This window comes from Mandrillus leucophaeus, unplaced genomic scaffold, assembly GCF_000951045.1.
Source record: "Mandrillus leucophaeus isolate KB7577 unplaced genomic scaffold, Mleu.le_1.0 Scaffold289, whole genome shotgun sequence".
Classification (NCBI taxonomy): Eukaryota; Metazoa; Chordata; class Mammalia; order Primates; family Cercopithecidae; genus Mandrillus; species Mandrillus leucophaeus.
In genome coordinates, this window is record NW_012103020.1 from 178,628 (window position 1) to 192,647 (window position 14,020).

A 14,020-nucleotide genomic window follows, 5' to 3' on the forward strand; every position below is an offset into this window, starting at 1 on the left:
TTCCAGATAAAGTTGTTACTTCTTAAAATAAGACCTTTATAGCAGGCGAGGAGCAAACTACAAGTTAGTGATAATACAATTCACCATCAATGTGAGAGAAAGAAAACCAAGTACCTTTATCTTTTTCAAAAAAAAATAATATGACCAAATTGGGGGGGGGGGTGAAGAAAAGAAACTTGGAAACTTAATAAAAACACACACAGTTTAAAAAGTCTAAAAATGTATGTACAATTATAGACCAAAAATTAGCCCGCTTTGATTTATAAGACTGTGTCTGGTTCTTGCATTATTTTTCTTAGAAAGAAAACAAAAGGATATAAGAGCATATGTAATTCAAAAATGCTCATTAATGAAAATTTTGAGTTGACACAATACTGGAAAATAGCCAGTTTTTGCTGAATTGAATTTTCTTGGAATAGGCAATACCTATAATTTTCAAAACACAAGATTTTACACAAATTAATGTGAGTTGATTTTCTATTCTAAAACCGGTAAAGGAGTAAAGTCTAACACATAACTTTTGGGCTACAGGTAGCCCACCTAGCTTTGCATTGTATGTGGCCCATAATCTAATTTCAGGAATGTCCTGATCTTAACATGGAAAATTGTAACCCAGAGAAGGCCTAACTCAGTTTTGTCTTGTTATAGCTTAGTGCTTATGCGGTGCTTTGCTGCCTTCCTGGCCAAAAGTTCTGAGAACTGATTAGTGTAGCCTGAGAAGGGTTTGTGTGAATTAAGCATGCAGTTTTCAAAATGAACTTTAAATCTTTACAGTAACTGCTGCAAGTAAGAAAAGTAGCTGATGAGTATTGTGCATTTCAAAATAAATAGACTACTCATTTTGTGTTAAGGATGCTCTTTGTGTCATATGCAGTTATAAATATGTTATTTTAAAAATACAATATTGACCCTATTGAGACAAACCACATTTCATTGATTAAAAACTCTTTCATAGAAAAACCAAACTAATTCAGCTTTAAGAGTGACTTAATTAGACACTATAGTGTTTGCTATTAGTTTTCACAATTTTAGTTAAGAAAATGAAATAATTCTTTGATAGAAAAAAAAAAGATAAATGAGCAGGCATACATATATAGTTGAAGATATTTCCTGATTTAAAATTTTTATTTTTCCCAAGTCAGCCTTCCTGGAAAAAATTATTGCTCACAACTGCTGATAAATAATTCTTAGGTCAGTGTTTTCTGCTTTAGTTTAATTTGCTTTGCTTTATTTTTTTAGGAAGATGGGAAATTGAAGAGTTGAAAGAAAACCAGGTACCTGGTGACAGAGGACTGGTATTAAAATCTAGAGCAAAGCATCATGCAATATCTGCTGTATTAGCAAAACCCTTCATTTTTGCTGATAAACCCTTGATAGTTCAGTAAGTGTTGCTATATTTTGGAATACTTTTTCTGAATTTTGTATTAGCTTTGGCTTCTGAATGTAGCTTGTATTTTGAAAATGGATGTAAAAATCTAGATCTTCCTTTTCCGTTTCACTTAGTTAAATACACAAATGTGCATATACACACAAACATACCCGTGTCTTTAATGAAAAGCAGGTAAATGATAAAATAATATAAAGATCAACCATTCTTATGGCCTAGAACTAATATTTATATTTATTTCAAGGAATTGTATGTGGGCTATTAAGCAGTGTATTTCCTTTGGTCTGAGTCTTGTATTGACTAAATGAGGAGTAAATAGTTTGGCTCTCTTAAAAAAATTTAAAACTTATGTGATATATACTGTAATATATACAATTCTGCTGCCATAAACTATATAATGCATAGTAAAAATCATTTTGGTTTTACTCTTAAAATTACTTCTTATCAAACTATTAAACTTAATATATTCAGAATAGAATCATAAATATTGCTATTAAACCAGTGATAAGATTCAAAGGCAGAAAGTTTATTTCTAAAATAAATGTTTATGAATGCCAGTGTCTTTCAAGCATGGACCCCTTTTAAAGGTCACATTCTTATAGATAATCCTTTCCTTCAACCTCTCCACCTCCCCATTATGCCTGGCATGGTGCCTCATGTGTATAATCCCAGCACTTTGGGAGGCCTAGGTGGGCAGATAGCTTGAGCCCAGGAGTTTAAGACCAACCTGGGCAACATGGCGAAACCCTAGCTCTACAAAAAGTTTAAAAAATTAGCCAGGCATGGTGGTGCCCAACTGTAGTCCCACTAATCTGGAGGCTGAGGTGGGAGGATCACCTAAGCCCAGGAAGTGGAGGCTGCAGTGAGCCAAGGTCACACCAATGCATTGCAGCCTGGGTGACAGATGAGATCTTGCCTCAAAAAAAAGAAAAAAAGAAAAAAAAAAGGAGGACCAAGAATTGAATAGCAGTCTTTCATGTTTAAAAACAATTCAAAGGAGAGTGAATGTTTGTCTCCTCTTAATATTGATAAAATGAAATGGGGTAAATAAAATGAAGAGATTTATATTAAATGCTATAAATGCTGATTTACAACATAACTTTACTATAAAGCTGCTTTTCCCAAATTGTGTACATGTTAGTATATATGAATAAGATGAAGAATATCCTAACTTAAAAAAATACGAAGTAAAGGCCTGGCATGGTGGTTCACACCTGTAATCCCAGCACTTTGGGAGGCCAAGGTAGGTGGATCACGAGGTCAGGAGATCAAGACCATCCTGTCTAACATGGTGAAACCCCGTCTCTACTAAAAATACAAAAAATTATCCAGGCATGGTGGTGGGTGCCTGTAGTCCCAGTTACTCGGGAGGCTGAGGCAGGAGAATGGCATGAACCCAGGAGGCAGGGCTTGCAGTGAGCCGAGATCACGCCACTACACTGCAGCCTGAGTAAATGGGCAACAGAGCAAGACTGTCTCTAAATAAATAAATAAATAAATAAATTTTAAATTTAAATTTATAAAAGGAAGTATGTTAGCTTATTAAAGACTGAGAAGTTCTGCACATGAAAACCTGTTTTCAGCATTACTACTGTGTTTCCCAAACATGTTTGATCACATAAGTTTATTCTCCCACCTAACAATAACTGCTATTTCATGGAACAATTTGAGAAATGATACTCTAAAGAAATTAAGGTTACCATATACTATGCATATGCCCTTGGTTTTCCTGTGACTGGAAGTTTAGCAGCAGTCAAGCTGTATGATAAACATTTTGTTGATCCTCTAATCCATTGTGAATCATTTATACTAGGTAAAAGTTAATTATTTGAAAACTCTGAAAGTTTACAGTATAAGAAATGGACAAAGTGATTGAATCTAGGCATAATGGAGCAATGAAACTATGTTCACACTTATGAAGCCACTGTACAAAACATTTTTTCCAGTTCTTACCTTTTTACAGAACGCTCTGTCCTCAGATCACCTATTATAAAGCAAAATCTTTTTAATTTTTTCCTGAAAACATTGACTTTTAAGTCATATCATGCACCATGTCTTCTACTTATAGTCTTCAAATACTTAAATTCCATGAAAAACAAAATTTTGTCAGCTATTGCTTAAAATAAAGATAAGACTTTGAGGAAAACAAACTGTCTTCTATTTAAAAAATGAAAAAGAACAAAAGAATACCTTCCTTCTGATTATCATAGAAGCATTTTGAGCATGTATTTGCCCCTCATGGGGCATAATATCCTTTAATCATCATAACAATCCTTTAAGGTGTAAGTATGGGCCATGTCTGCATATTATAGATGAGCAAATAGAGACTTAGAGCTTAAATGACTTGCCCTTACCCAAGGAGTCACTAGAGTAAATGGCAGAATCAAGAATAACTCTCAGGTCATTTTGTCTTTAAAGTACATGCATGTAGCCACTGTTGTAGATAGCTTAAGAAATAAAGCATGGTACAAAGTATAGGGGAAAAATCACACCTTTCAAATCAGAGGTACTTAAAATTTTGTTTCCTCTGTTTTTTAATACAAAATAGGTACACCAATTGAGTTCAAACTGTTAAAATTTTGTATGCTATCATGTTTTACCTTCTTGTCACTAAATTTCTTCAGAAACATTTACAACTATAATCCTTTATTAAAATGATCATCATTTCTGGTTGTTTCTCTAGTTTTCATGTCTTTTTGTTTTCATTCATTTAATGAAATCATAACCTTTTTTGTTTTTACTGTTTGACAACCATTTCCTCATTGATTTCTGTCACATATAATTCATTAATTTAACCAAAAAAAAAAATATCTTCAGTAAGTCTATGCCTCATTGCCGTAGCAAGGCTATTTCCTTTTAAAAATTACCAATAAATAAAAAAAAACTTTGCTGAGAATTACACTGTGTTGTAAATTCGTAAGAGACTCTCATGTTCATTCTTTTAGCTGTTATACTAAACAGTGAAAATTTCCCATATCTCCTGGCTATTTAGGTCTGAAAGCCAGCTTATTGATTGAGATTATGAATCTCTTTGCTGGACCTATTGAATTAAATGTACAACTTATTTAACATGGTAAGGTGTAGTGAACTCTAGGTATCTAAGATCATTAGCAATTTCTTATCTTGCTGTAGCTGTGGTTCTTATGGCCTTTGTTTTTTCAGTTTATAAAGTATAAGTATAGTGCCTACCTTGTCAGAATTTGAAATCTCCTGTTGTAGTTTTAGTCAGAGTATCTTATTCTTAATTTATCAGTTTTGATGGAAAAAAATTTAAACAAATTGATTGGTTTGTCTGCAGTTGATTGTAATCATTCTATTTTTAATATTTTAATGGTGTGTCTTGTATTACAGTAGTAGAAAACTGTTTTTGCTTATTTCCTATAGGTTGTAGATATGCTTTCTATGAGCTTTCTGATAATGTAAAAAAAATTATACTTACATGAATTGAAAATAATAACATTAGATTTTAAAGAGCAATTAGTAATTTTTATTTATCAGTAGCATGGTTCTTTTTCCCTTTATTCAGATATGAAGTAAATTTTCAAGATGGTATTGATTGTGGAGGTGCATACATTAAACTCCTAGCAGACACTGATGATTTGATTCTGGTATGATATTTTAATATTTAAGAAAACCTTATTAAAGTTAATAAGTATTTTTAAGGAACAATTGATAAAAGTGAACATTTTTATCTTCAACTGAAATTGAAAAGAACTGTAGATATCTTTTTTCAATGTGAATTTATATAGCTCTTACAATTTGCCTTCAAGTTTTATATAAAGCTGTGTTACTTGAAGGCATCAATTTTATAATCTTTAAAGACATGAAAAAGTTTACCATGTCTGTAGGACAAAAACTTCGTGGTACTTATAAATTCTTTTGAAATATAGCTTAAAGTTATTTTCTTTACAGAATAAGACTCTTGTTTGTTTAGAGAAGTATAACAAAGCAAAGCAGTGAAACAAAATGGCCATAGAACCAAAATAAAAGGGGTTAGTAACCCATAGAAAGTAACTAATTTTTAAAACTTTTCATGATGAAGTAGCTTTATACTTCTAAGAGGTTGTACTAGGAACATTGGAAGGTTGGGGATATTTCTTACAGCCTTCTCCTGTAAATGGCTGTTTCAGACTTTCTGCATATAACAGAAATAGGATAGATGAGACATCAGGGGTATGTTTTTCAGAACACATGTCTGTACATAAGCTATGAAATGTGGATGGAAGACTTTTTCATTACTACTCATTATTATTAGGATCAAGTGAAGGAGAGACCATTGTAGTATATGTTGAAGCTCTTGTTTTAGATGAACACTTGAAGGTAGGATGACAAAAAAATCTAATGCCGAGTATTTCTATAAGCACTTTATCTGATTAATTCACTTAATTCTCAGAGAACTCTTGTAAGGTAGGTATTACTATCATCTCCATACTTCAGAGGTGATGAAATGGAGGTACAGAGAGCTTTAAAAAATTGACTCATGGTGACACACAGCTAGTTTAAGTCGCAGTGATAGGATTTGAACCCCAATATCTGACTCCATACCCCATGCTATTAACCACTGTGTCATGCCAAATAAAGAGAAATACATGTCCCCCTGTCTGTTTTTATGTCTGAATAAATCTCTCTTCATCTTGTCCTCAGAGGGTCATTATCTGATATCTTCCTAAATAATAGTAATGGGTAACAATTTTAGTCTTAAGGCCGTAAATATGCTTTCCTCTAATGCCCAATTCTCTCAATAAAATATTAGTAATATAGATTTACATAGAGAATTGAAGCATATTATGATGTTGCTAGAGTATTTTCAGCTTCTTTCCTACATCTTCAGGAAGTAGTGTGTACTTTAAAAAATCTATATTGAAGTAAAATTTGTTGTTTTTCCACGTCCTTTATTGTCACTTGTATTAAATAGCTAGATCTTTGGTGAATTATCATTTAATATATTTTTGTAAACTCTACCCATTGGATAGAATACAGAAATTCATTAAATACTCTTTGATTCTGGACTAATGCCAACACTCATCTCTCTTTGAAGGAAAACTTTTATGATAGAACATCCTATATCATTATGTTTGGACCAGATAAATGCGGAGAAGATTATAAACTTCATTTTATCTTCAGACATAAACATCCCAAAACTGGAGTTTTTGAAGAGAAACATGCCAAACCTCCAGATGTAGACCTTAAAAAGTTCTTTACAGACAGGAAGACTCATCTTTATACCCTTGGTATACCCTTTAAATTCATTCATGTATTCAAAAATATTTGCTGACTATTGATATATTCATGGCAAGTGCTTTACGAGAAAACAAACATGCACCCCATCCTGAAGGAGCTTATCTTTTTCAGAAAATAGGACACGTATAATGACAGCACAGGTAGAAAATAAAGTGCCATATAAGAAAGAGAGATAAGGCACAGCTAAGAGTTCACAAGCAATATTACTTCCAGCTTAGAGACTTGGAACAAAGCTAGGAAAGATTATATTTGAGCTCATCTTGAAGTACACATAGAATGTGGAAGACAGTAGGGTGAAAGGACATTTTAGACGTTGTGACAGTGGTGCTGTAAGAACAGAAAACTAGAAAATAAAAAGGAAGACGCCCTTAATGCCAGACTAAAACGTTTAGACTTTATCCTGTAGGTAGTTGTGATTATTGTTATGTTCTACCTCGTGTTGGTTGTGGCATGTACTTCGAAAGGAAAAGCATTGAGCAGCCATATATTAATATACTTAGGTAAATAGGAATTTGCATAGCTATGGGGGTGAGGGACATTATAAGGAGTTGTTTCTCCCATTCTCAAGTATAATGTCTGTAGAGCTCTGGTGGGCCACTATCAAAATCAGAGCATATTGGAACCTAATAGGACATTTTGAAATGGCCCTATCGGCTTCCTTTCTCACGTCTCAACTCCACCCAAGATTAAAGTATTTCAATCTGTTTCCCTAAATGCTGCAGTTGTAGAAACATTCATTTTGTCTGCTAGGGCAATGCCCATTTCATCTTCAATATCAGATGTGATATAATAAACATCTTTATGAAATAATTGAAAAATAAAACGGCATTTTGGGGAACACCAAGTAAACTGTAGAAATAATGAGAAAATATAACTAGAACAGAATAAATGAATTGTTTGTGTTATACTTATAACACTTTAATATTGTATCAAAAAAATTAAATGCTGAAAAATATTAGCTTGTATCTTGTAACTATAAAAGAGTGAAGCTGACTCGTTATGAGTCCCAGAACAGAGCTATTTGGTATTATTTTTTATTTGAGAAGTAATGGAGCATTTTATTGTAAAAAATGCAGTTTAAAACAAAATTTTATCTTTATTTAGGAAATATATCTGGTGATTTTAGAATATTTTGGTTTACTACATTGGTTATTCCTCTGTTTCTGGTTGGGAAAAAAGCTTTATCCATGGAGTTAAGGGTAGTTACATTATTTAGAAGATTATCTTTAAAGTGTACATCAAAATGATAACTAATATGTTTAAATTTGTCCTTAGTGATGAATCCAGATGACACATTTGAGGTGTTAGTTGATCAAACAGTTGTAAACAAAGGAAGCCTCCTCGAGGATGTGGTTCCTCCTATCAACCCTCCCAAAGAAATTGAAGATCCTAGTGACAAAAAACCTGAAGAATGGGATGAAAGAGCAAAAATTCCTGATCCTTCTGCCGTCAAACCAGAAGACTGGTAAGCAAATAATTCGGTAGCAAAGCATTATTTGGCATAACTAGGTAACGAAACAACATGTAAGTGAAGTTTACAACCAATGAAGTTTATTGTTTTAAACATCAGAACTACTTATGTTTAGTATTTTGGGTGAAATATATTCTAAAATAGATTTTACACTTCCCTCCCTGTTAATATTTTTTTATTTCTATTGATAATGATGTTGCATTTTTCAATATATGTTTATTTTTTATGTTTTCGTTGCTGTGGATAAAAAATTGCATAAATCCAAAATACCAGTGCTTTAATTTTCAGTCCTAGTTTGATCTTTATTGTACGTATGTGAGAGACCGAGGTGGGCAGATCACCTGAGGTCAGGAGTTCGAAACCAGCTTGGCCAACATGGCAAAACCCCGTCTCTACTAAAAACACAAAAATTAGCTGGGCATGGTGGCGGGTGCCTGTAATCCCAGCTACTTGGGAGGCTGAGGCAGGAGAATTGCTTGAACCTGGAAGGCAGAGGCTACAATGAGCCAAGGTCGTGCCACTGCACTCCAGCCTGGCGATAGAGCGAGACTGTGTCTCAAAAAAAAAAAAAAGTACGTTTGCCCTTAAATGAGAGAAACCACATATAACTGCCTCATTCTGATTGTTGAAATGTGTTAGAATTTGTTTTACAAAGTACTAAAAGAAATGCTCCATTAAGTTTTAATTTTGGTTGCTCTGAGCACTCAGAGACTCAAGATGACATTGATGTCAGGCAAACACAAATCTGTACATTTGTAGAGTTCATTTTTTCTGTTTATTTTGTAATTCATTTGGAAAATCATGAAGTGGCCTCTTGTTTAAAATGTCTATCTTTCTGTAATGATGAAAATTATATTAGTAGTTCAGTACTTTATGTTTACATACTTTAGAATTTACTAAGTGTTTTGTTTTTGTTTTTGTTTTTGTTTGAGACGGAGTCTCGCTCTGTCACCCAGGCTGGAGTGCAATGATGCGATCTCGGTTCACTACAGCCTCTGCCTCTGGGTTCAAGCAATTCTCCTGCCTCAGCCTCTTGAGTAGCTGGGATTACAGGCGTGCACCACCACGCCCGGCTAATTTTTGTATTTTTAGTAGAGATGGGGTTTCACCATGTTAGTCAGGCTGGTCTCAAACTCCTGATCTCGTGATCCGCCTACCTCAGCCTCCCAAAGTGCTGGGACTACAGGTGTGAGCCACCACACCAGCCTAAGTGTTGTTTTTAAAATGAAAATACTAGAATTAAATAAGCGGGGTTTAAAAAATTATATTGGAATAGGGAAGAACTTTCCAAATATAAAATCCAAGAATCCTTTAAAAATAAGTTCAACTACATGAAAATAAGTGATTTGTATATTGCAAAAAAAAAAAAAAAAACCCTCCGTAAACTATTTCAAAAAACACACAAGAACCAGGAAAAATTATTTTCAATCATATAGCTGACAGAGAGCTAATTTCTTAATATAGAGGTGATGAGCTAAGAAAAAATAGTTTTTATGTATCACTTATGCTACTAAATGTACATTCAAAGTTCAGTGAGATACCAATTTTCACCTATCACATGGGCAAAAATCAAGAAGTTTGGTAACACTCTTCACAAAGACAGGAGAAAATAAGTACCTTTGCATGCTGCTGGTAGAACTGGAAATGGAGTGTAACCATTATAGAAAGTAATTTGGATGCTACTATCAAAATTTAAAATGTCCATAATCTTAACAATTATATTTTCACAGGTAAGAAATGGCATATATTCTAGGACATTCACTATAGCATTGTTTGTATTAATAATAGTAAAATTTTGGAAACACTAAATGTCCTCCAAGAGGAGATAAGCTAAATAAATTATGGTATATCCTCAAGTAGAAAACTATGCAGCTGTTAAGAATGAAGCCATATATATATATATATATATATATGCTCCAGCCAGGCATAAGCATGGTGGCTCTCTCTACTAAAAATACAAAAACTTAGCTGGGCGTGGTGGCAAGTGCCTGTAATCCCAGCTACTCTGGAGGCTAAGGCAGGAAAATTGCTTGAACCCAGAAGGCAGAGGTTGCAGTGAGCCAAGGTCGCACTATTGCAATCCAGCCTGGGCAACAAGAGTGAGACTCCATCTCAAGCGAAAAAACAATAATAATAATGGAGCTCCTAGAACAGTCTTGACACATAGTAAGCATGCAATATATATTTGATGAATGAGTTTTTAAGTAACAAAAGCAAGGTCTAATATATTATGTATAGAATGCTATCATTTGTATAAAAAAAGAATGTATACATGTGTGCATGTATGCATAGAGCACAACGGGGAATATGTACCAAAAATTGGCAAGTTAGCAGAAGATTTAGGTGGGTGGTAGATGAGGACAAATCACAGGCACAAACAAAAGAGAGGGAAATTATTTTATGTGGTACCTTCTGAGTGTTGTAACATATGCATTTTTAAACTTTTTGAATAATTAGTAATTAATATAAAATATTGTATTTACAGGGATGAAAGTGAACCTGCCCAAATAGAAGATTCAAGTGCTGTTAAACCTGCTGGCTGGCTTGATGATGAACCAAAATTTATCCCTGATCCTAATGCTGAAAAACCTGATGACTGGTAAGCACTTTTCATCTTTAAATGTCGATTTTAAATGTTTCTTACGTGCATTTTTGTTACTAGTTTATATGACTAATCTGAGACTTGAGGTTACTGTATTTGCTTTAATATCCTAAGGAATGAAGACATGGATGGAGAATGGGAGGCACCTCAGATTCTTAATCCAGCATGTCGGATTGGGTGTGGTGAGTGGAAACCTCCCATGATAGATAACCCAAAATACAAAGGAGTATGGAGACCTCCACTGGTCGATAATCCTAACTACCAGGTAACAACCGCTTGTTCCAATTCTTTAGTGAAGTTAAAAAGGTTGTGATCTTTTCTGTTTAAATATCTAATTATCTATGTTAACTTTTGGAAGTTTCATTTTTAAGATGTCAGAGAAAATAGACCCCAACTAATTTATATTTTAAAAGTAGAGCATCAATTATTTAATTTTCTGGGGAAATAAATCACTTCATACTATATTCTTCCTGAATTATCAGTTGATGTTCACTTTGAAATAAACTTCTATTTTAGAAGTAAATATAAGAAGTAAATTCTGATCAAATAGACACACATTGTACATTTTAGTAATTAATGCCTGTGCTTAATTAATGTACTTATTCTTTAGTATTATTAAAATTCTGATTTTTGGCCGGGCACGGTGGCTCATGCCTGTAATCCCAGCACTTTGGGAGTCTGAGGCGGGCAGATCATGAGGTCAGGAGATGGAGACCACCCTGGCCAACATGATGAAACCCCGTCTCCACTAAAAATACAAAAAATTAGCCGGGCGTGGTGGTGCACACCTGTAGTCCCAGCTACTCGGGAGGCTGAGGCAGGGGAATCTCTTGAACCCTGGAGGTGGAGATTGCAGTGAGCTGAGATCGCGCCACTGCACTCCAGCCTGGCAACAGAGCAAGACTCAGAAAAAAAAAAAAAAAGAAAAAAGAAAAAGAAGAAAAAAAAACCCTGGTGTGATCTTGGCTCACTGCAACCTCTGCCTCCCGGGCTCAAACGATTCGCCTGCTTCAGCCTCCCAAGTAGCTGAGATTACAGGTGCGCCCCAGCACACCTGGCTAATTTTTGTATTTTTAGTGGAGACGGGATTTCACCATGTTGGCCAGGCTGGTCTCGAACTCCTGACCTCGTGATCTGCCCACCTCGGCCTCCCAAAGTGCTCGGGTTAGAGAAGTAAGCCACCGAGCCCGGCCCTGATTTTATTCTGATATGAATCAGACATCTTTTGAGTGTACCTAGCTTTTTATATTAAAAGTTTCTATGTTATCCACTTAACCCTCTAGTTTTATCTTTGTAATTATTTATGGACACGTTCTAACATTATATATATACAGTTTCATATTCTAATTACTCACTGTAGTTTTTATTAAAAGCATTTAACATAAAATATTTCTTTTGGTAAATATTGTTTAATGTCTGTCTCTTTTATTCTACTTTAAACTCCCTAATACAAGAACCATGTATGTCTCCATCATCTGGCATAGTGCCTGGTCCAGAATACATACATGTGATGGCGGAGTGACTCAGTGAGCAATAATATTGTTGAATGTATTTGATTTAATTGACAGTTTAATCATTTAAGATCTAATGGAAGTTTTATGTTGAGTAGTTGTGCTGAGATTCAACCATACCTGATTAATGATATCTGTCATGGGTATATGTTAAATGGAGTAACTCCATTTTTGCTATACAATAATCTTTCTGATTTGGACAACTTGAGTAACATTTTGCAATGAATTTTACTAAATCTAAAAATTTGTCTAAAATAGACAAATTGTGAAATTTATTCACGTTTCTGTTTATGTTGGATTTTCCCTTTTCCTTTTTTTGCAGAATTTAAAATCATTATCCCTCATAGGAAACATCGGGTACACAGCAAAAAGAAACAAGATTTTATTTCCAGTATGTTACTAATGAATTAATATCAGTTAAAGTTTTCTTTTTTCCAGTTAGCATTGTGAATTTCATTCAATAGCAGCTATTTATTAAGCAGCATTTATAATGAAGTTATTTTATTTGAAAATGTCTTCAATTACTTTTTCTTCCAGGGAATCTGGAGTCCTCGAAAAATTCCTAATCCAGATTATTTCGAAGATGATCATCCATTTCTTCTGACTTCTTTTAGTGCTCTTGGTTTAGAGCTTTGGTCTATGACCTCTGATATCTACTTTGATAATTTTATTATCTGTTCGGAAAAGGAAGTAGCAGATCACTGGGCTGCAGATGGTTGGAGATGGAAAATAATGATAGCAAATGCTAATGAGGTATGGTGTTGACCAATAGCAGTAGTGATATAACTATGAATAATGATAATAAGATTTGGTCTTGGTTGTAGGTTATTCAAATGGTTCTTTTAAAGGCAAATAAATGTGCAATAATTACTAAATGCCAAGGAAATGTGTTTGAATAAGTTTATGCAGACAAAATATTTTGCTTTTTATGTTACTTCATTATGAACTACATATGCATATGTAAGTCCTCATTTTATTCATTGAATTATAATATCTCTAATGGGATTTAATGCCTATTTACTGTTTATAGAAGAAGATTACTTAATATCTTTGTCATCTTGCCAATTCAAGACCTAAGTGATAATGATAATCTAAATATTACTGTTTATTTATTTTAACTATTTTTTACTTAGAGGAATGTACAAATAATTTATATTTTAACATTATTAAATTCTGTTCCAGTTTTTTCCCGAAATCTTTAACACTGTTTAGAAAAGATTAAGCTAAATATTTCAACACAATGCATCTTAGAAAATATATCTTTAAATTCAGTTGCTATAAAGAAAAATTCTTACCTTACATTTGGTTCCTTGGGTCACTAGCGAAAAACCATCAAAAGAGTAGGTAAAGAGGGATTCTCGTTTTGAACCTCTTGTACCTAAAACATTTGATTTTTTAAATTTTATTTTAATAAGAGAAATAATATCCTTATTGAGGGTCTTGTATGTGACATGTGTTTATATAAAAAAGAAAACAATTCTGAGGTATGATTTTAATAAGTTCTTTAAAAGTACTGAATGAATGATCACTTCAAATAAACCAGGTAATACATCCATAAAAGGTAGTTCTATTCTGAAATTTACCAAAAAGGAAAATTACCATTTTTCTTGCTAGTATGTTAGAAGTTTCCACTTTTGTCATAACATATCTTCTGCTATCAAGTCTCACTCAGTGATGCATGCTAATAATTAAATTAGACTTTACAAAGTATAAGGTGGGAAAATGAAACTTCTTTTACTTACAAGTTCATCACTCCTTAATGTAAAATGCCTGAGTAAATAAGTTTTTTGTATCTTGTGTTACCCAGT

General features: G+C 33.6%; 1 protein-coding gene across 2 annotated transcripts in view; it reads left to right on the forward strand.

The window, feature by feature from the left end:
• Positions 1 to 14,020, forward strand: part of CLGN (calmegin) — a 32,633-nt gene that overhangs the window by 14,323 nt on the left and 4,290 nt on the right. For both annotated transcript variants that reach the window (XM_011985616.1, XM_011985617.1), the window contains 7 exons: positions 1,240 to 1,381; positions 4,914 to 4,995; positions 6,426 to 6,618; positions 7,904 to 8,093; positions 10,585 to 10,698; positions 10,816 to 10,966; positions 12,750 to 12,965. In XM_011985616.1, coding sequence (XP_011841006.1) covers positions 1,240 to 1,381; positions 4,914 to 4,995; positions 6,426 to 6,618; positions 7,904 to 8,093; positions 10,585 to 10,698; positions 10,816 to 10,966; positions 12,750 to 12,965 — 1,088 coding nt within the window. The remainder of the gene's footprint in view (positions 1 to 1,239; positions 1,382 to 4,913; positions 4,996 to 6,425; positions 6,619 to 7,903; positions 8,094 to 10,584; positions 10,699 to 10,815; positions 10,967 to 12,749; positions 12,966 to 14,020) is intronic.